Source organism: Dromiciops gliroides, chromosome 2 (assembly GCF_019393635.1).
Source record: "Dromiciops gliroides isolate mDroGli1 chromosome 2, mDroGli1.pri, whole genome shotgun sequence".
In the NCBI taxonomy this organism is placed as follows: Eukaryota; Metazoa; Chordata; class Mammalia; order Microbiotheria; family Microbiotheriidae; genus Dromiciops; species Dromiciops gliroides.
Genome location: NC_057862.1, coordinates 321,699,951 through 321,724,208, shown reverse-complemented (window position 1 = coordinate 321,724,208; position 24,258 = coordinate 321,699,951). Strand labels below are relative to the sequence as shown.

Sequence of the window (24,258 nt, the reverse complement as noted above, 5' to 3'; positions counted from 1 at the left end):
TAATATGAAAAAGGATTCAGACTTGTTCTACTTTATCTTTACCTTGTTTTACCTTGCCCCTAAAAGATAGAACTAGGAGTAATGAATGTTGCCTTGCTGGGAGGAAAATCTTCCTAATGATGAGAGCTGTCTGAAAGTACAGCCTTCAGTGCTAATAGAACCTCGATTATGGTAGTTGTTCAAGCAGAGGCTGGGTTACCATCTTCAAAGATATTGGAGTTGTTAAGGGCTAAAATTCTAACTAAACTGTCTAAAATATCTAATGAGTGGTCGCCAATAAATTATAAGCTTTAGCAAGAGTTATGCTTTTAAGCATTTATTAAGGAGAATAAGAATTTGGTAAAGAGAGAGAAAGGCCTAGATTCCTATCTATTAAAGGGAGAGCACATTTCTAGCTCCGCTCTCCACCAGAGTCCTCAGGAAAGAGCGCGAGAGTGAGCGCCAGTCTCTTCCTTCCTCCTCCCACTAGTCCGTGTCAGAACGCCAAAGAAAAGACTCCTGGTCTTGCCCTCAAAGACCTTCGTTTCATGGGCGGAACTCTTCTACAGTAAGTCTCCAGCAGGTGGCGTCATTCCAATCGTTACAGAGTCAAAGATATTGTAGAGGCACTTCCTGATTAGGTATGGCTTGGGCTAGACACCTTCTAAATTCCTTCCCAGCCTTGATAGCCTATAGTTCTATGATGCTGTGTGAGAAGCAGGGGTAATGCAGATGTTCAAGGGCATAATCTGAAGCTAGAAAACACAGTTAAGCTAACTAGACCAACTATGGCTAAACCTATGACCCCTTCCCCTCATTGGGCCCTCTCTTCAACCAATGAACCACCTAGTCACAACACCTTCTAAAGGCTCCTTCACCAAGCTTCATTGTGGACATCTAGCAACTAGCTTTGGAGAACATAGAAGGCACAAAAACAATATGTTTTTCCCACATTTCAAATAGTGCTTTGGCCACAGAGGGGCTCAGGATGATTTGCAGGATTCTGGCTGAGTTTGTAATATGAAAAGAATTTGACCAGCTGCCCATATCCCTCCTTCTGGGTATATAAACACTGGTCTTTCAAGGTCTGCAAAAAAGCCACTATATAAAGAGATTGAGCACCCAACCAGAAAGTGTAATGTGATGTTTCAGTGTTTTAACGTGTTAATTGGAAAACATGGATGCCAGTCAACTGGTAAAATGGATTTCCTCATTCATTAATTCTTTAAATAAATACTAGTCATTTATAATAAGCTCCAGGTAGGCTATAAACCAGATGACTTCAAAGGTCACTTCTAGCTCCGAAATTCAATGATTCTGTGATACTAGTGTTCCCTTTTCACACAGCTCTTTGTCTACATCTGTCTTAAGCACTTCATATATAATTTTGTATTCTAGCAATTTGTACATATGTATCTATGCATCTATGAATGTATTATATCCCTTTACTAGATTGAGAGCTCCATTAAGTCAGGGACCATGTATTAAGTAAACCTTTTATCTACATTAGCACCTGGCACTATTCTCTGCACACAGTAGGTAATTAATTAATATATTTATCAAATTGAATATCACAAGCACATATTCAGAGTCAGCATGGAATAATAGAAAGAATACTGAACTTGGAGTCAGATGACTTGGATTCAAATGCCAGTTCTTCCAATTTCATTGTATGAAGGGTAGTGTGTTACAATGGATGGAAAGCTGTTTTGGGAGTCAGGCAGATCTAGATCCAAGTTCCACTTCTAATATATACTTGCTGAGTCACCCTGGGCAAATCAATTATGTATTAAAAGTTGTGCCTTCAAACCTCAAGTCTTCTCTTTCTCTAAACTGAAGTAGGCTTACATAACCCACCAGGACTAACATTGGCAGGTTGGGATGGTTCCCAAAAGAGGCAGCCATACTACTAAACTCACTCTCAAGGTTCTAGAAGTATCCCTGATATGGTGGAAATACTTGTATACAACTCACAACTATAGATCTTTAGCCTCCACCGGTGTGTTTCCTATTTAAACAAATAAGCCAGGATGATATCATTAATTCTTAATCATGAAACACTAAATGACAAGGCAAAAAAAAGAAAAATCAGAACAACCCACCCATACACCTGGGCCACAGCATCCCATCAATGCAGTGTGCTAACCTCTACCAGAAGAAGGAGGGCAAAAACTTGTAGAAAACTAGCAAGGAACCACATGAGTAGGAAAGTTAGTGTGCCCAGGGCAACTCACAATTACCTTGAGTCTTTGATACCTTTAAGGAATCATATTTAATATGCATCAGATTCTGGGAAAAGCCATACCTCTTCTGGTTCTCTCTGCTCTCCTATTGGGCACAGTTGCTAGTAGCATCACATTCTTTTACTGAAAGCAGAGGACCTAGGCCTAGAACACACAACACTATTCAGATCTGCTGGCTTAGCCAAGTTCTAAGGCAGCATTAGTGCTCTTGGTAAAACAGTTCCCCTAAGTCAGGAATATACAGAGCTATTCAAGTCTACTCAATAGGCTCTTTGGGGTTCCTCTCCCTACCCCAAACCATGAATGAAAGTAAAGAGCAAATTAGATAAATCCCTGAGTAATTTCCATCTTTCAAAATGTAGGTGGCAGTAAAAGTAAAGAAGCCTAGCCTTTCCTTTCTCAGCCCAGTCTTCACATAGCAGAGGATTATGCTAGAGATTGGGGATACAAAAGCAAAACAATGAGAGTCTATTCTTAAGAAGCTTACATTTTATTGGGAGAGCCTACATACATGTATAAGTCTATACAGTATAAATACCAAACAAATACAAGATAGTTGAATACGAGATAGATGTGCGGATCATAAAAGACTTCCTTTCCTTCCAACCAGATTCCAGTAAAAGTACTATTACTTGTGGAAATATGTTCAACATGATAGTAATGTTTAACCTATATCAAATTGCTTGCTGGCCTCAGGAGTGGGGAGGGATGGGAGAGTGGGAGAAAAATTGGGAACTCAAAAAATATCTTTACATACAATTGATAAAAATTAAAAATTAAAAGTACTATTTACTTTAATCAGCTCTTTCAAATAGCAGTGTTTTCCTTGAAACAAATCAGTTCCCAGCAGCAACTGCAAAGCCTATTTTCTTCCAGTCAGAACAGTTCCCAGCAGCAGCTACAAAATCTGTCTTCCTCCTCTCAAATGATCCCAGCTGAGGTCAGGTCAAAGCAACTGCTTCATCTGCTCTTCTTTCTTCTCCATCATCTTTGGAAACCAATAATAATTCATTGATTCCTCACCTTAAAGCAGGGCCTCCTGGTGTGAAGTGACACCGTTATTTCAGGGCAAAAAACAAAATTCACATTTCAGTCAGACACAATGCCAATAAACCACATATAATATTCTCATAGTCATAAGAAAGTTCTAGTTACAGGTTTCCCAGCTTTCAAACTCAAAGATTTTATAGTAATTATGCAGAAATTACATCTGGGAAATGATCCATCTTTGCCTCAGTGAATACTTTATTTTTACATGGGAGCTGTTCTGTCTAAGAGCTCCTCAGTACTTTAAACTAACGTCCTATCTCTCGAGTCATCAGAGCTATCTGTGTGTCCACCTACTTCCGCAAACAAAACTGTTCAAATTTTTTAAATTTATTTTTCCCATTACATGTAAAGATAATTCTCAATCTTTGTTCATACAAGCTTTCCAATTTCAGATTTTTCTCCCTCCCTCCCCTCCGTCCCCCCTCCCCTAGACAGCAGGTTAAAACTATTCACATTTAAGAGAGCCAGCACCTTACACTTAAAATCTCAGTACTCTAGACATCTCTCTAAAACCATAAGTTGTCAAGCCAGTACCTATCTACATTGGTAGAGGAAGTTTGAAAATTAGGAATTCCTTCCATCAATAAAATCACAAGTCAAGTCCCACCAAAATCTTTACCCTCACAATCTAGACCTCTGTTACTTGACAGATTAGGCCTATATATCTTCTAAAATCCCTTACACCTCTAACATTCTAGGTACTATGTTCTTAGGGCCCTCCCAATTCTGAAATTCCATGTTCAATGTTCTCAGGTCTCTTCAATTCAATACAACAAGTATTCTTTAAGTACCTACGATATCTGTCAGACAAAATACAAATAAGCCATATAAACTGTAGCATACATCATCTACTGGGCAAGACTAGACCTCTGTTCTCCTGTTGGGCACGGCTGCTTCAATTTTTGTCTGCTGCACTCAGGCCACTGAAGGGGTATTACATTATTTCAGTAAAAGCAGAGAACCTAGGCCTGGAATGTGTAGAACTATTCAGATCTGCTCCCTCGTCCACCTCTGAGGCAGCACTGTTTGTGTAATGTAATTAGTCATATAATTAGAATGTGCAATGCATTGTGCTAAGCCCTTGGAACATAAAGTCAAAACAAAAAGAGTCCCTGACTTCTAGGACTTACATTTTCCTGGGGGGATGCAACATAAACACAAATAAGTAAATAATTTTTAGAGTGAGCAAGTACTAACAATTAGAGAGATGGATCGAGGAAGGCTCCAGAATAATAGGTGGCTTCTAAGCAGGGCCTTGGAGGAAGATAAGGATGTAGAAGGCAGAGCTGAGCATGATGAACTATAGACATCTAAAACTCAACTCCAAACAAAATTCATTATTTTTGACTCCAAACCTGCCCCTGTACTGTTCCTTATACACAGCATTCCTTTCTCCATTCCTAGAATGTTTTCCCTTTTCACCTCTTCCTCAGAGAATCTCCCACTTTCTTCAAGACTCACCTCAGGCATGAGGCAGCTAGGTGGCTCAGTAGATAAAGCACCAGCCCTGGAGTCAGGAGGACCTGAGTTCAAATTTGGCCTCAGACACTTGACACTTACTAGCTGTGTGACCCTGGACAAGTCACTTAACCCTCACTGCCCCACCAAAAAAAAAAAAAAAAGGAATAGACTCTCATTGTTTTGCCAACCTCTAGCATGGTGTCTGGCACATAGAAGGCATTTCATAAATGATTATTGATTGGTTAATTAGTTGGTTGATGATTGATTGATTGGCTTGTGGAAATAAATGTTCATTTCAGCCATGTGGCTAGCTCATGAAAGTGCACAGAGGCAAAGGACAGCATGTTGATTGCTGAAAACAGTAGTAACAGATTCTAGATTGGCTGGAATTTAGAGTATGAGAATGAGTGTGATATGAAATCAGAATAGAAAATTTGAGTCAGATTGCACAGAGGTTTAAAGGCCAGGTTATGGAGTTTATATTTTATCCTGGAGACAACAGAGAGACACTGAAGATTTTCAAGCAGGACAGTAACATGCAGGACAATGGCGTGACTTAACAAATGGATGACTATGGGAATGGGTTGGATGGGAATGGAGTGAGTACTAAAGAAAAGAGTCGAGGTTGACTCCGTGGTTGTAAACCACCATGGCTTTGTTACCTTCTCACTCTGCAACTTTCCTCAGTGCCTACAGCCTTCACACCCTGTAATATCACTCTGCCATACTGGCTCTCTTCTCTCGTTAATGAGTTCTTTCCAGGGCTCCTTGAAGGCAAGAACTGATTCATTTTGCTTGTATTTCTGTTTAACACAGTGTCTGGCACACAGAAGGTGCCAAATAAATGCTTATTGCCTGCTCCTACATAGCTGCCAATATTTTGGAGGTACAAGTATCACCATGTCACATCCTTATTCAAAAGTCTTTCATTTCCAAAGTTCTATGAGTCTATGAGCAATAACCTAAAATACTTGACATCTAGTCCCAGTTCTTCCAATATCTCACATTGTGACCTTGGACTAATCATGTTACCTCTCTAGGCCTCAGATTGTCCATTTGTCAAACATTTTCCTACTCAGAGATAATTTGAAAATCAAATAAGATAATATGTGAGAGGAATTTGAAAACTCTAAATCAATGCATACACTAAGATGTTGTTGTTGTTGTTGTTATATAATTACCATGAGGGGAAGCTAGGTGGCAGAGTGGATAGAGTGCTGGGCTTGAATTCAGGAAGATTCATCTTTATGAGTTCAAATTCAGCCTTAGACACTTCCTAGCTGTGTGACCCTGGTCCAGTCACTTAACCCCATTTGCCTCAGTTCCTCATCTGTGAAATGAACTGGAGAAGGAAATAGCAAAAAACTCCAATGTCTTTGCTGAGAAAACTCTAAATGGAGCCATGAAGAGTTGGATACATCTGAAATAACTGAACAACAACAAGCAACAACAAAGCTAGATATAGCACTGGACTTTGTGTAGCATATACACTCAATAGTTTTTCATTGAATGGAGTGATGAAAGGGGACCTGGACCTGGAACCAGGAGACCCAAGGCTCAAATCTGAGTTCTACTATTTATTAGCTGTATAACCTTGAATAATTTATTAAAACTCTCTGAGTCTTAGTTTTCTTATCTGTAAAATGGTGACAATAACAATTGTACTTTCTGCCTCAGAGTTACTGTGAGGGAAATGTGGTGTAAGCTTTGAAGTTAATGAGCAAAACAACTGGCAAAATCCCACCTTATTTTTCCATTCCCAGTGATACAGAATCCCTGACTGACCATCAAAAACTCCTCCACTCCCCCGACACAACTATTATTCTTTCATCCCCATCCATCACAGTCCTATCCCTCCCATGTTTCAATCCAGCTTCCTCTCACACTCCATTTCCATTCTGCTCTCTTAAATCCTTATTCTATCCTCAACACATTTTTCTTCTGAGATCTCTTCCTTTCATACTCTTTCAATTTTCTAGTAATCATAGGGACTTGAGTTCCCCACTCCCACCCCCACCAAAGACACTGCATCCCTAGCCATCTTTTGTAGCACCAATGGATCTTTTACGCCCTCCAACCTGATGGTCCTATATGGAATTTTAATACTCTTTTCTTCCCATTCCAGTTCATAGCCCCTCCCTCTGTTGCCATCATTCAGCAACTTGTTCTTCTTTAGGATTCCACTCTAGACCTTTCTATCTAGTGGCCCTCCGGTCATTCTCCCTCTTTCCCAAGGGTTTCAGTACCTGGCTCACAGTTATCCTCTTCATCACAACCTCTTTCCTTCCACTAGGGGATTTCAAGGCACACATTGATATTTCCTCCAATATCCTAACCTTCCAGTTCCTCCATTTCTTCACCTCCCATAAACTACACCTTCATTCTACATCAAGCACAAAGATCGCACAATTGATCTCACCATTACCCATCAACATTTCACTTCCACAATCAAGAATTCTATGATTCCTTTCTCCTACAATAATCTCTTATCATTCTGTATTCCCCTGTGCCTCATTTGTTCCTAAACCTTTTCCTAATCCTTACCTTGACCTCCATTCCCTGTGCTCTTAAGTACTTTCCCAGGCCATCACCCCTATTCCACTTTACTTTCCTCCCTTCCCAGACTTGACTGTCACTAACCAACTCAACAGTTCTGCAGACTTGTACTCTCACACATGAGATACCTACAGCTGAGTATTCTCATCCTCTGCCTCCTCTGCTCTTACTTACATGCTGCTGAATGGTGCTGGAAGAATCCATACAAGCCTTCTCTCCTTGATGCTTCTGAAAAATACTCTTCTGATGTCTTAGCAAAGGACTGAGAAAATTGGCCATGTCACTAGTAATAATCTCTTCTACTAGCGTCCTTTATTGCAGCATCTGATAAAGAGGTGGTCCATATTTTCATTTCAACCAGTTCTCTCCATTCTCCTCAGGAAGACTGTTCCCACAACCATGCACCTCTCTCTCTATTCTTCAATCTCCCTCCATCTACTAACTGCCTCCCTACTGCCTACAAACATTTCCATGTTCCCTCTCTCTTTACCCTACCATCCTTTCAATCTATTATCCCATTATTTTTCCTCCCTTTAATAGCCAAATTACTAGAGAAAAATAATCCCTTCCTTCAAGGAACTCACAGTCAAATGGAGAAGACAAAATGCAAATAATTATGTAAAACAGGGCAGTGAGGTGGTGGAGTGGATAGAGCATTGGGCTTGAAACCAGAAGGACTCATCTTCATGAGTTCAAATCTGGTCTCAGACATTTACTAGCTGTGTGACCCTGGGCAAGTCACTTTGCACTGTGTACTTCAGTTTCCTCATTTGTAAAATGAGCTGAAGAAGGAAAGGGAAAACCACTGTAGTGTCTCTGCCAAGAAAACCCCAAAATGGGATCAAGAAGGGTCATACATGAACAAAACAACTCAACAACAACATATACAAATACAAATAGAAAATAAATTGGAAATAATCAGCAGAGAAGGAACTAGAATTATGTCCAATAGTCAGTGAGACTAGAGGTAAGGAGAGAAATTAAGGCTGGATAAGAGATGAGAATATCAGCATAGAGATGATAATTCAATCTATGGGAACTGATGAGATCAACTAGTGAAGTAGTATACCTTTCCAGATGTACTATACATTAATACCTTTCCTGTGCTCTGCAATCCAGTCAGAATGACCTGCTCACTGTTCCTCACCTATGACATTCTATGTCCCATCTTCATACCTTTGCACAGACTGTCCTGCCTTCCTGAAGTGCCCTCCCTCCTCCTCTCTGCCTCTTAAATCCCTAATTTCTGTCAAATTTCAATTCAAACATCACCTCCTGCATGAGGCCTTTCCTGATCCTGCTAGTGACTTTCCCCTTCCCAAATAAATTACCCTTATATTTATTTGTATGTGTTTTGAATAAACTTATTTTGTATAGTCTTTTCTGTGTCTCCCTTTTAATTGTCTCCCTCAACAGAATGTGAGTTTCTTAAGGTCAAGGACTTTTAAATTTTTGTCTTTGTATCCTTACTGCTTACCATAGTGTTAGTAGGTGCTTAATACATCATCAGCATCATGACTGTTTACATGGTGCTTTAAGATTTGCAAAACTTTTTACATGTATTATCTCCTTTAATCTTCATAACAATCCCGTGAGGTAGGTGCTATTATTATCACCATTTTACAAATGAAGTTTAGAGAGGTTATATGACTTTCCCAGAAACATACTGCTAGTGTTTGAGACATTTGCTTTATTGGTGTTTAAATACTGTTTGATTGATGATTTGAATAATTAATTAATATTAGGATTAATTGGAAATAATCAACAAAAGGAAGGCTCTGGGATTAAGAGAGATCAGGAAAGGTTTTGTGTAGATGTTGTGATTTTTTTTTTGGTGAGGCAATTAGGGTTAAGTGACTTGCCCAGGGTCACATAGCTAGTAAGTGTTAAGTGTCTGATGCCAGATTTGAACTCATGTCCTCCTGACTCCAGGGCTGATGTTCTATCCACTGAGCCACATAGCTGCCTCCCGGATGTTATGATTTTAACCTGGAAAGACTTCCATGAACTGATGCTGAGTGAAGTGAACAGAACCAGGAAAACATTATACAGAGTAACAGCAACATTGTGTGATGATCAACTGTGATAGGCTTAGCTCTTCTCAACAATACAAAGATCCAAGACAATTCCATAAGACTCATGATATAAAATGCTCTCCACATCCAGAGAAAGAACTATGAAGTCTGAATTCATATAGAAACATACTATTTTCACTTTTGGGAGGGGTTTTGTTTGTTTTTTCTTTCTTGTGGTTTTCCCCTTTTGTTCTGACTCTTCTTTCACAACATGATTAATGTGGAAGTAAGTTTAACATGATTGTACATATATAACCTATATCAGATTGCTTGCTGTCTTGGTGGGGGAGGGAAGAGGGGAAGGGAGAAAAATTTGGAACTCAAAAGCTTACAAAAATGAATGTTGAAAAATGATTTTTACATATAATTGGGGAAAAAATTTAAATGCTATTTTTTAAAAAAGATTTACAAGGGGCAGCTAGGTGGCACAGTGGATAAAGCACTGACCCTGGATTCAGGAGAACCTGAGTTCAAATCTGACCTCAGACACTTGACACTTACTAGCTGTGTGACCCTGGGCAAGTCACTTAACCCTCATTGCCCCGCAAAAAAAAAAAAAAATTTACAAAGACACCATCAAAATGTGATTTTAGCTGATGGAGTGGCTACATCCTTTCCAGACACCTTCTATCAGAAGGAGGAACTAGGTAGGAGGGGGAGCAGGGAAATCTCCTGGCACAAATTCGGCAATGAGAGCTATGTTACTTCCAAGCCAAATCAGCGTTGCCTATGACAGCTCCCTGTCACCCTATAGAATCAGTTCCTGGCATCCACTCCTGGACAGCTCAATCCCCAGCCACTCTCCGAGGCAGAATCACAAAAAACAACTTCAGCAAGAAGGCGTAGTCCCACCTGACACTGAGCATGAGAAAGTCAGAGGACTCTGACCGCTGCTAGGCAGCAGGTTGAGGAGGGCCTAGACAGGCAGAGGGGTGGATGGGCTGCATGGACACATCCGACAGGCCTTGACTAGTGAGGCCATACCTCCCTCCAGGCCTCAGATTCCCAGACATGCATGAAAAGGAATTCTTAGAAGAGTTTACTGAAAGTCCATGCTGGGAAAAGCCATCACCCCCTTCATCCTCTAAGCTCCCTTCCACCAGCCTCTGATAAACAGTGGCTATCTCTTTCTTTTGTGGAAAGAAGATAGACAGGCATGGGAAAGTGGATGGGAACACCAGACTTGGAATCAAAAAGACCAGATTTCCAATTTTGCCTTACTAGCTGTGTGACCCTGGACAAGTCATTTAATCCGTTGTGCCTCAATTTTCTCATCTGTAAAATGAGAGAATTGGAGGGCAGCTAGGTGGCACAGTGGATAAAGCACTGGCCCTGGATTCAGGAGGACCTGAGTTTAAATCCGGCCTCAGACACTTGTCATTTACTAGCTGTGCGACCCTAGGCAAGTCACTTAACCCTCATTGCCCTGCACACACAAAAAAATGAGAGAATTGGACTCGATAGTTTTTAAGGTACTGTATAACTCCAAATCCTTGAAGGCTCGAGGAGGAGAGGGATTGATTGTTGTATTCAAATATCTGAAGGGTTCTCCTGTAGCAGAGGGCCTAGATTTATACTCCTTCAATACCTCTGCCTCCTTGATTCCCTGGCTTCCTTCAAGTCTCAGCTAAAATCCCACCTTCTACAAGGAGCTTTTCCTTAACCTGAGATCCTTCCTCCTGAGATCATCTCCAACTTATCCTGGATATATCTTGTTTGGACATGGTTATTTCCATGTTTTGTCCTCTATTAGACTATAAGCTTCTTGAGAGTAGGAACTGTTGGGGGCAGCTAGGTGGCACAGTGGATAAAGCACCGGCCCTGGATTCAGGAGGACCTGAATTCAAATCTGGCCTCAGACACTTGGCATTTACTAGCTGTGTGACCCTGAGCAAGTCACTTAATCCTCATTGCCCCCACAAAAGAGAGAGAGAGAGAATAAAGAATACAGAAACCCTCTGGGTCTGACAAGAGAGTAGGAACTGTTACATGGTTTATTTATTGGTTTGCCTTTCTTTGTATGCCTAGCTCTTAGCACAGTACCTGACACATAGTAGGTACTTAAATGCTTGTTGACTTGATGGGCCCTGTTGGCCCTTGAGTGTTCCCTAATTGGTAGAATCAGGAACAATGACTGGGAAGTTACAGGAGAGATTTCAGTTTGGCATAACAACCTTTTAACAATTAAAGCAATCTAAAAATAAAATAAGGTGCCAAAGAATTAGTGACTTCCCACCCAATGGAGGTCTTCCAGTTGAGGCTGACTTATTGGGATACTGTAAAAAAGATTCATACTTCAGATATGGGTTGGGGGATGTGGCCCCTGATACTCCCTCCAATAGCTCTGAAATGCTGTGATTCTATGAAGGTTTTAAATTGGTCACAATCTCAAAAGTGAATTTGGGACCCTCAGCCCACTATAGACCCACAGAAACACTCCATCTCTTATTCTCCTTTGCAAGTTCCATGATCCAGCTATACCTGCCCGTTTGCTGTTCCTCACATTCATCCCATCTCAGTGCCTTTGTATAAACTCCCGCCTTCTACTAAGACTATATTCTACTTATATTTCTTTAAATTCCTTCTTTTGCCTTCATCACTTAAGAACCATCTGTTTTCTTGCAGACTGATTGATTGATTGACTAATTGATTTTCAACCATCCCTACTTATTTTTTTCTCCTCCACCCCCAGTCCTAGATGCTGTTACAGGAGTTCTCTTTTTTTTTTCAGGGAAATGAGGTCCTCCTGAATCCAGAGCTGGTGGATATACCATGCCACCTAGCTACCCCAGAAGTTCTTAATTAGGAATCCAACTTACGGGGTTTCATAAATGTTTTAAATATTTTTATAATTGTATTTCAATATAATTGTGTTCCTTTGTAATCCTATGTATTTAATTTTGTGTTTTTTTAAATGTTATTCTGAAAAAGAAGTGCATAAGTTTCACCAGAGTGCCACAGGTTAAAGACCCCTCTCCAGGATGTACTCTTCTCATTCCTATAACCCTGTTTCTACCACCCCAAGATCCTTCACACAAATCCCAGCCATTCCTCAATGGGGAACATTGTGGATGACAGCAGAATCCTTAGACTGTATGGGGACATTACTAGGTAATCTAGTCTAGGTCCCTTCAAGGAAGCAATACACATAGAGCTATCATCAATATAATGGCACAGTGTATTGCAAAGACAACCTACCTGAGAGTTGAAAACTGAGGCTGTGGGGCAGCTAGATGGTGCAGTGGATAAAGCACCGGCCCTGAATTCAGGAGGACCTGAGTTCAAATCTGGCCTCAGACACTTGACACTTACTAGCTGTGTGACTCCGGGCAAGTCACTTAACCCTCATTGCCCTGCAAAAAAAAAAAAAAAAAAACTGAGGCTGTGTGACCTTAGGCGAGTCGTTCAATATCTCTGAACCTAATATCCTCCTCTACAAAATGCTAGTGAAGGTGAAGAGTTCTAAAAGTTGATAACCTTAGAGGTCCTTTCCAGTTTGAAAATCTATATTCTATCATCCTTTCCACCTCTTTCACATTTTAGATTCTAGGAGGTCCCTTCCAGGTCTAAGCTTCTATGTTCTAGCTCTGGTGATATCTGTTTCAGGTCATGAAATATCTTCTGTGTTCCATGTCATAAGATGTCTTCCAATTAGATGTTCAACCTTGTTCTGACTACTTCCTTCCAGTCCTGAGATTCATGTCCTATGTCCTGCACTGACATTCTAGAGTTTGATTTGAGATTCCCTAAGGCCACAAAAGTTCTACTTTAACAATACTTGACTGATAGTTAGCATCAGCACCATTCTCAAATACAAATAAAGTATGTAGCTGACCTACATAATATGATTTCAGGGGTCCCTTGAAGATCTTTCTCTGACCCAAAATTCTTCTCCTAGGGACCTGCCAACTGACCTTATGAAGGATAAGATGAAGCTCAGAATCTAGAGCCTCTAAAGGAAGGAAGCCCACAAAGTAACAAAAAAACCATTTCTGAGAGATTTGGGGGTAGGGAAATGGGAGGAAATACCAAGGTCCGATAAATCATGTTTCAGGCAACCCAAAATTGGATAGAATGGTAGAATGAGCCTTGGACAGGGAGTCAGGAGACTTCGATTCAAATTCATTCTCTACCATTTACTACATGTGTGGCCCCAAGCAAGTCACTCATCCTCTCCAACCTCAGTTTCCTCATTTGTAAGTTGGCCATAATAATACTTGACCTCCCACACAGGACTGTTATGAAGAAAGGATTTTCTAAACCAGAAAATTCTATAGAGATAGTAGTTATTGAGTTAGGAATCCAGCAACCTGGATTCTTGTTCCAGCTGTGATTCTAAGTTATTGTGTGACCTTGGGCAAACCATTTCCCATCTGTGAGTTCCCATATGCTTCAGGTTTTTTCCTCAGTGAAATTAAGGAGGCTTTGGAAAAGATAGTCTCTGAAGCCCCTTGTAATGCCACATAATATTCTATACTAGGAATTACAGAAGAAGGAGATAATTGTGGGCTGGCCTGGTCAGTCCCTCAGCAGAGACAAACCCCCTGTTCTTATGTTTAGCTCTTGGGCAACACAAGCTGGTTCAGGTCCCATTTCCACGTTCTTGGGCACCAAAACCTAAGTCCTCTCCACCCCCACACCAACAACCACCCCCTTCTAGTCATCTCACCCTCACCACTGTTGACCCATCAGCTGCCTTTCCTTCTGAAGGCTTTGGCAGCTGGCACTCTGCAGGAAGCCTCAGATTGCTAGTGCAGCAGAGAATGGTCAGCCTCCTGTGACAAGGAGGGCAGGGAGTGGGAGGGAGGAGAGAAGAGGGAGGGCACTGGGAAAATACCCACATCCACCTCAGCCTACAAGGCTCCGTGAGCCTGAGCACACAGCCCAAACATGACCCAATATGTTGGAAAACAGACAACGGCCGATGGCTGAATAAGCAAAACAACATTTAGTTTCCTGCCAATTACATCAATTACACTGATCTTTCCTGACAAGGGAGGGGTAAATTGGTGGCAGACATTTACATAATCATAAACTCTTAGAGCTTAAAAGGTCCCTAGAACATACTTTAGTGTTTCAGAGCCTCAGTGGATGTGTGATCTCGTCATTGTGAGTATTCTCCCCAGTAGTGCAGATCTTAACCCATCCATGTCTCCTCATCTTGGGCAAGTCTTGTCCTCAACTTCCAATCAATCTTCCACATAAAGGCCTTCCTCTAGGCTCTTGACATTCCATAGATACCAACCGCAGTACTGGTACTCTGCTTCTATTTTCCTTTGCTTTTATTACATAATTGGTCCAATTCTTTTTCTAATATTACATCTCCTAGATATTCTTTACACTATTTCTTGCATTTAAGTCATCATTGATGATATACTGAAGCATACTCCTCCCAAGGATTTCTCTTTTACTCTTTGGGTCCACGATCAATAAAAGAATATTGATATGAAAATAATAGTTGGGGGGGTGTTAATGACTGGGTATCATACCCTGATAGATGCCATCAATAAGCTGCCCATTAAATTGCATGCCTAGTCTAATCAATAGGTTTTGTGTTTGTGTTTTAGATCTTTTTTGACCATGAGTCTCACTGAGGAAGCTCTACAGGTCTTAATGCAATTAAGACAATATTGCCCACAAATAGAAACATCTTGAGTATCCCATTATCAATAAAGAACCCTTCTTCCACTTGGACTATGTACAGAACATCCTGAATTATAGTAGCAAACATCTTTGTGTTTCCTATTTGAAATTGATCATCAGATGATCATCAGATGCCTCTGCCCACTCTATCTTTGCATCTGTCAAGGAATCTCGTATGATGTTGACATGCTCATGAGAGACACTTAGCTGGAGATAAACCTTTCAGGATGTTTTCTGGTCTACAGAGTCAATAAGTTTTAATAAGTTGAAATAATCAATGACAAAGACAGCAGGATTTTATACTTTTCAGGCATTTGTGGAACTGAAGATATAGTCTGCTCTAAAAAAATCATTCACAAAAGCCTGCCTGTTCCTATCTCATATTTTCTTCAATGATACCATCAAAATGTGTTTTCTCGTGAGGATTTTATGGCTACAAGACACAAGTCCTCTCCTGAATCCCTTTTTTTTTTTAAAAAAGATGCCACACAACTCATATGTAAAGATAATTGCATTTATTTTTCAGACAAACTACAGTCCAACTATACTTCTGCCACCTTATAGTTGCACAGCTTATTTTTTTAATCTAAGTATAGGAGTTTACATTTATCCATATAAAGCATCAGCATATTGGGTTCAGCCATCATTTTAGCCTGTCAAGATCTTTATGCATTCTGATACTGTCATCCATTATGTTAGCTAGCCTTCATTTCAAGTTATTTGCAAATTTAAGAAGAATGCCATCCATGCCCTAATCCAAGTCATTTATAAAATTGAACCAAAGCTAAGTATATGTCCCTGTGGCACTCTACTAGAAACCTCCCTCCTGGTTAACAATAATGCATTAATCATAACACTGTGGGTACAGGCATTTAGCCAATTCTAAATGCACCTAATGGTACTGCCATCCTGCCCACATCTCTGCATCTTATCCACAAGGATATTGTAAAAGATTTTATCAAATGCTATGATAAAATCCAGATATATTAATATCTGCAGGATTACCCTGATCTACCAATCTCATCACCCTTTTAAATAAGTAAATGAAATTGATCTAGCACTGTCCTGTTCACGGTGAACTAACTCATAAATTCTTTTAAGGATCACCCAAATCCATATCCAAGTGCTCATTTTTAAATCCTTTTATATATTCAAGAATTTGGCTGGCTAGATTGGAACTAGGTTGTAGAAGACCTTGAATGGTAGATTAGAGAAGTTGGATTTTGTCCTATATAAAATTGGAATATTGAAATACTCAAAACTTCGTTAAGAAGACTAATTTGGAGGGGCAGCTAGGTGGTGCAGTGGATAAAAAACCGGCCCTGGATTCAGGAGGACCTGACTTCAAGTCTGGCCTCAGACACTTGACACTTACTAGCTGTGTGACCCTAGGCAAGTCACTTGACCCTCATTGCCCTGCAAAAAAAAAAAAAAGATAAATTTGTTAGCTACATGAAGAATGCACTGGAGAAGGGATAAATTGAAGGCAAGGAGGCCAAGTAGAAGGCTGCTTCCAATAGTCCAGGCAAGAAATGATGAAGTTCTGAACTAGAGTGGCAGCATAGGAATGGAAGGAGTAGGGGGTGGCAAATGCAAGAGATACCATTGAGGAAAAATTGACAGAAGATGACAATTGACTGAATTTGAGGAACAAGGTAAGATAAATGTAAAAATATGAATACTCCTGGACAGTATAAAGGGACTTGGAGTCAGAATACCAGCTCCAACTCTCACCAACTTCACCAATTCAATATTCCGAACCTCAATTTCGTCATCTAGAAGATGGAGATCATAAGATTTATACCACATGCATTACATAATTGTTATGAAGACCCAATTAAGCAATGAAAACAAAATGCTCTATAAACTTCAAAACACAATATAAATGTAACCTCATATGATTGCTATTAGTCCATTCAGGTCTTACTCTGGTGCCTCAGTCTGGTGTAGGAGGGATCTAAGTTGAAGTATTGAAGAAGTATTTGAAGAAAACAAACAATGTAGAATATTATGGAAAGGATCTGGATCTATGATTTCAGTAGCACAGGGAACTCCCTGGAGAGGAAACTCCCACCACCAATACACCTTTGATGCATGAGTAGTCTTAGGGAATCGCCTAGCCAATGAGGGATTGACTTGTCCCAGGTCATACAAGCAGTTTGTGTCAGGGGAGGGATTTGAATCTGGGTCTTGTAAGTTCTGAGTGAGGCTCTCCATGCACTATGCTATGGAGTTATTCTACTTATAAATGCTATTCAACTTAACAACAACAACCCAAGTAGCAGAAGAAGCAAGAGAAAGGTAACGATAAATTAATTCACACTAAACAATAAATTAACAAGTATTTTTCAAGTACATTCTACATGCTTCCTCCTGTGTAGGAAACCATTGGGGAAATGGAAGTAAATGATGTGGTCCATAGCCTAAAATTGTTTACAATGTAGTTAACAAGACAATATTTAAATACAAGAAACATCTAGAGAATACATAGTAGCATTTATATAGCTTTGTAAGGTTTACAGATCCTTTTACACATAACTCATTTGATCCTCACAATAATCCTGGATGATAGATATATTACTTCACTTTTATAGCTGAAAAAACTAAGTTAGCACTGAGTGGTTAAGTGAAGGAGTCCGCACAAACCACCCACATCCTTAGTGATCTGAGGAAGGAGAAGTGTCTCTGGGTGGAGAAGTGAGGAAAAGAGGAAGGAGGGCTTAAGCTTGGCTCTGAAGGATGGGTGGGATTTTGGTCACTGGTGAAAAGAGAGGACATTTCTGGAGGGGAGGGGAGGAAAGAACATCACTGATCTCTGCACACCCCCTTCTGCCAGAGGCAAAGGAATGACTTTGACCTGACACTCCCCAAATCATCAGGAATACAATTGTGCTTTGGGAGCCAAAGGCTTTTTACTGACCAAACATCCACATTCCCTTCCTTCTGACACCACTTCTGAGTGTCCTAGTCCTGCAGCATAGAAAAGACACGGGAGGAGTGGGGGGAGACAATATTTCTAACCCACTGGTCAGAAGGGGTCAGATTAGAAGCCATCTACTTCCATTAGAAGAAAGCTCAGGAAAATAACATGCAGTCCTATTCTGTAGTTCTCCCCTACCAGGGGACTTATAAGACATGAGATTATGAGACTAAATGTCATTTTCTATAGGGCTGGTGGGAGAGGCTTCAATTAAATAATAGAACAATCCTATGAAATACCTGGGCACATTTTATGAATCTATTGACATTTTTGCAGACTCACCCAAGGACGCAGCAGGCTCAGGGAGGAGTTTGGAGGTTTGGTTCTGTTTTGCTTCAAAATTATACACCTATAACCAGGGAAAGGGGAACCTATTAAGAACTTAGAAAGAGAATATAGCAATGTCATGTTTCTCTGTAAATTTTCCAGATAAATAAAACAATATAAGATACTAGGAATGGTACTAAACTGGAGAACAGGAAATCAGCTCTGACAATAATTCTCTGGGTGGCTTTTAGCAAGTCAGATTACCTCTCCAGGTCTCAAGTTCTCCCCACCTAAAAATTAGGAGCCTAGGAATAGATTATTCCTAAATTCTCATCCATCTTTGATAAGATATTTCCTATGTGGGGGCAGCTCGATGGTGCAGTGGATAGAGCACTGGCCCTGGATTCAGAGGACCTGAGTTCAAATCCGGCCTCAGACACTTGACATTTACTAGCTATGTAACCTTGGGCAAGTCACTTAACCCTCACTGCCCCACCAAATACATATATATATATATATATATATATATATATATATATATATATATATATATATATATATATATATATATATATATATATTCCAAAGTCTTTTCCAGCTCAGATATTCAATTCCCTGATTCTAGAAAGTATGAAAGTTATAGAAAGCACAAGAAATAGTGACTGTGGATGAAAATAACTCTGTATCAGTGCACTGATCTGAGGTGGCAGACATCCTTTGTAGTGTGATGTTTAAAATCTAAATTGTGTGATCGCCTTAAATTAGAAGCTTCAGCACTAGTCTTTGGGCATTAAACATTTATTAAAGCATACAGGTATTCACAAGGAGTTCAGAAAGTTAAGAAAAAGTCTATGTAGCCTAGAGTTCCAGCCTGGTTGGGTTCTTCCTCAAGTCTTCCTCCAAGAGTCTGCTTTAATCAGGAACTCTTTAGCAAACTGATTGTGGAAGCTTTTTATAGGTCTGGAATAGAGGTGGTCCTTACACACTGCTTCAAGCTGATTGGTTGGCATCTTCCAAATCCATTAAGGGCTAGCCAGGTGTGATTATAATCTAGTTAACTTTGCAGTAGGCTAATCAGCAGTCAATCACTCTCACTTGATTTAATCAGTTTAGATTTATCTCCAGGTGGGTCTTTGAGTATCTGCTAAATCCCATTATTTTATCACATTTCCCCCCTTTGTTTCTTCTAGGAATAGGTGTTCCTTGATGAAACAGTAAAAAAATAATTAAGTCTTTGAAAGTCTTTTCTCAGATGATTCTTGGGATGTCCTCTGGGTGTAGTCATGGAATGGAAGTCTTTTCAGGTGTTTCAAATGTGTAGATGCTGGTAATCAGCTCTGAAAAGTTTCCTACAAAATTGAGCTTAACACAACTTTAAAGAGCTTTGCTAATAATCAAATCAAACAATGAAAGTTCTTAAAAACATGAATTGAGAAGACAAGATTTTTTTTAAATCTTCATTTCATCACTTTTTGTATCATCTGCCTAATTATCCCTATGCCATTATGAGACTCGATAATTATGGGGATTACCATATAAGAATAGAGAACTGATGGGATATGAGCATTCCCACACTTGAGCAATATATACAACCCATGCAGTATGCCAGGCTTAAAATAGGTGGATGGGATATACATCCATGCCACTGAACATATTGGAGGAAACTGAGTCAGGCTTAATCAGATGCATGGATTGAGACATCCATGGCATCAGGCATATTGTAGGGGGAATAGAAGCCAGGTGTAGAATGAGATGGGTGGGATGAAAACTTCCAGCCATCAGTCATTTCAGTACCTGGACTTCATACATGTCTCCCCTTCTGTGAGAGTTCAGTGCCTGCTCTTGTATGTATTCCTCTCATGAGTGAAGGCAATTAATGTCTTAAATGGTAAATTCCCATAATCCAAGTCTCATATGGATTTAAAATTTGAGGATAATAATGATCACAAAAAATGTGAATTTGCTTTGCCTCAGAATATAAGTTACAACATACAATGATTCCAAATAATATTTTTTGTAAAAATAGTATTTCTATAATTAATTTACACTTGTCATAGTAATCAATTTACCAAGGAAATACTTTATATAATTTGATCAAATAATCAGTTGTAAAAAAACCCACAATCTTAAAAGAATGAAAATCTCTATGAAAACAAACTTATACTATTAATTTCAAAATGTAGATACAATAGCATAAAAAGGAAACCTTTATGTAACATTTGAACTGACATTATTTCTCTGAGTGCATTTAGAGCATTTTTGATTTCGATATCTAAAATCTCCACATCTCATATTAATATCTTGCTGTCTACTTCTGCATTTCAGCAAAATAAGTCCCAGTTCATGGCAATAGAAGCAGATTCTTGAAATATCATGATGATAAAGTTTCTCTTGTTTTTCTTCAACCCCTTTATTTTCTCTTTCATAATACCAATGCTTTATAAAGTTATTAGTTAAAGGCAAAAGCAGGTAAAGATAAATCAAAATAGAAAGTCCACAAAAATGAAGCATTTTCTTACCCAATGTGAAGATCAGAAGGTTGAGGGGTTCAGCAGTCCCTTTGTGGTCGCCAAACTGTGATGTTTAAAATCTATATTGTGTGATCACCTTAAATTAGAAGCTTCAGCACTAGTCTTTGGGCATTAAACATTTATTAAAGCATACAGGTATTCACAAGGAGTTCAGAAAGTTAAGAAAAAGCCTATGTAGCCTAGAGTTCCAGCCTGGTTGGGTTCTTCCTCAAGTCTTCTTCCAAGAGTCTGCTTTAATCAGGAACTCTTTAGCAAACTGATTGTGGAAGCTTTTTATAGGTCTGGAATAGAGGTGGTCCTTACACACTGCTTCAAGCTGATTGGTTGGCATCTTCCAAATCCATTAAGGGCTAGCCAGGTGTGATTACAATCTAGTTAACTTTGAAGTAGGCTAATCAGCAGTCAATCACTCTCACTTGATTCAATCAGTTTAGATTTATCTCCAGGTGGGTCTTTGAGTATCTGCTAAATCCCATTATTTCATCACAGTAGGGAGTGGCAATTTACCAGGTTCTTGCTTTCTCCTTCTTTGTAGGACTATAGGGTCAACATCTTCTTGCGTCAGCAGTGGAATGACCCTCGATTGGCCTACAATGAGTACCCTGATGATTCCCTGGACCTGGACCCATCCATGTTGGACTCTATCTGGAAGCCAGACTTGTTCTTTGCCAATGAGAAGGGAGCCCATTTCCATGAGATCACCACTGACAACAAGCTCCTGCGCATCTCCAGGAATGGCAATGTTCTATACAGTATCAGGTGAGGTGCCAGGGATATCCTCCCCACCCCAATCAAGTTCCTTTGTAGGACCAACTGATTTCCCATCACCTCCAGTAGTTAAATCCAAGATGGAAGATAACCGAACAAAGGTAGGATTATGGGATCACCAACAAAAAAAGGAAATTTAGAAAGAGGGGAAGGTTCATAGGAAAATGATGCATTTTGTTCAAAGAAAGGACTTAACCATACTCACATGAATTGGGAATAGCACTATGGTGATGCTGACAATCAAAGGTTCTGCAAGCAACTAAATGAATCAGTGGACAGAGAATTAGACCTAGAGTCAGGAAACCTGAGTTCAAATCCTCCCTCAGACACATACTAGCTGTATGACCCTGGGCAAGTCATTTCATCTTTCTCAATCTCATCTATAAAATTAGCATAATAACAGCACCTACCTCTCAGGATTGTTGTGAAGATAAAATGAAATAATATTTGCAAAGCACTTTGCAAACTTTTTTTTTTTGCAGGGCAATGGGGGTTAAATGACTTGCCCAGGGTCACAGAGCTGGTAAGTGTCAAGTGTCTGAGGCCAGATTTGAACTCAGGTACTCCTGAATCCAGGGCTTTATCCACTGCGCCACCTAGCCGTCCCCTACACTTTGCAAACTTTAAAGTGCTGAATAAATGCTAGCTATCAGTATTACTTTTTCATCGCATAATCCCTTCCCTAATTCATTCTCCTAAAGAGAAAAGCTCAGAAAGCTCTACTGGAGCCACATCACAAAGAGCCTTGAATGCAAAGCTCAGGAATTTCCATTTTTCCCTATGGCCAATGAAGAGGCATAGAAAAATTCCCAATGCCTCAGTCACAGTTGTACCTTAGGACAATGATTTCAGTAATTTGTGAAGGATAGTCTGGGGAAAAGACAGGGCTGTTGTGGCCACGTTGTGGCTTCTCACAGAAAGGGAACTGTCAGCAATAAAGTTTCTCTTCAGGGAGGGAAGGAGACAGGTTGATTTACTGGAGTCATAGAGAGAGCTCTTCCTTTCTCTTATTGTTACACCTCAGACTGTGGGGTCTACATTGGCATAGAGGCTGTTACCTGTTCATTGTATGCGGCCGGGGTGATACATACATTTCATTAGACAGGAACCAGGATCAACAAGGAGGGGAGTGGGGGTCTGGTGACCCAGTGACATTGTTGTGTGGTTGTTGTTTGTCCTTCATTCTCAGAGGACCATGACATCAGAGTGATGTCATGATTTGAACTGAATTGTATTTAAGTGAGGAAGGAATTTTTAAGGTCACCAACCTCACTCTTTCCTCCAGAGTCATCTAGGTCCAGTGGTAAGATATATAACAGGACCACTAGAGATGGCCCCAGATGTTTAAGGCAACTGGGGTTAAGTGACTTGCCCAGAGTCACACAGCTAATAAGTGTTTTGTGTGGTATCATTCTTCACGGATTAGAGAAATCGGGATATAAGTTCAGGCTGCTGGTTACATTCATGACAACAGAAAAAACACTGGACTTAGAATAAAGAGAAACAGAGGGGCAGCTAGGTGGCGCAGTAGATAGAGCACCAGCCCCGGAGTCAGGAATACCTGAGTTCAAATCTGGCCTCAGACACTTAACACTTACTAGCTGTGTGACCCTGAGCAAGTCACTTAACCCCAATTGCCTCACTAAAAAAAATAATAATAATAAAAAAAATTTAAAATAAAGAGAAACAGATTTTGTCATTTACTGACTGTGTGACCTAGTGAGCAACAAGAGAAAGAGGTGAGGATTTGGAGTCCAAAGACTTGGGTTTGAATTCCAACTCTAGCAACTACAACTTATGTCCCATAGGATTTAGAGCTGGAAAGAACCTTAGAGACCATCTGGTTTAAACCACCAGCTGAAACAGCTAGGTTGTCCAGTGGATAAAGTGTTGGACTTGAAGTTAGGAAGATCTGAGTTCAAATCCTTCCCCAGATACTTAGTAGCTGTGATCCTGGACAAGTCACTTGTCTCTCTCAGTTTCCTCATCTGTAAGATAGGAATGATGATGATGATGATGATGAAAATAAGGTTGTTGTAAGAATCAAATGAGAAAACATATGTAGAGCTTTGCAAAACCTAAAGCACTATATAAATGCTTCTCGTGGTTCAGTCATGTCCAGCATGTCCAGGGTTTTCTTGGAAAAGATAATAGAATAGTTTGCCATTTTTTTCTCCAGCTCATTTTACAAATGAGGAAACTGAGGCAAACAGAGTTAAGTGACTTACTTGCCTAGGGTCACACAGCTAGTAAGTGTCTGAGGTCAGATTTGCACTCAGAAAGATGAGTCTTCTTGACTCCAGGCCTCCTGCACTCTAACCACTGAGCCCCCTGGCTGCCCATATAAATGCTAGGTAGCTGTTATTATTTTGTAGATAAAGAAACTGAGGCATGAAAGGGGCAATAGTCACATAGGTAGTAACCCATAAATATTAAGTAGAAGAATAGGCACTTGAACTCAAGCCCTGACTTTAAATCTAGAGCTCATCAAGGAGACCTGAGAGGGCAAGAAAAGGGCACAGAAAGATTAACTTCACTGACCTCCCAATTTTCCTGAGATTTGATAAACTCACCCCAAGGGTGGCTAAAACTAAATGCAATCAGCCAGGAAGATTTCCTCCCCTACACACACACACACACACACACACACACACACACACACACAATCCAAACCTATCCAGATTCACTGGTCTCCCCTCAGGACT

The 24,258-nt window shown here is 40.0% G+C and overlaps 1 protein-coding gene across 3 annotated transcripts in view; it reads left to right on the top strand.

Annotated features, from left to right (window-relative positions):
* The window catches only part of GLRA1 (glycine receptor alpha 1), a 93,075-nt gene that overhangs the window by 46,526 nt on the left and 22,291 nt on the right, over window positions 1-24,258 (top strand). For all 3 annotated transcript variants that reach the window (XM_043986348.1, XM_043986347.1, XM_043986346.1), the window contains exon 4: window positions 21,321-21,544. In XM_043986348.1, the coding sequence (XP_043842283.1) occupies window positions 21,321-21,544 (224 nt within the window). The remainder of the gene's footprint in view (window positions 1-21,320; window positions 21,545-24,258) is intronic.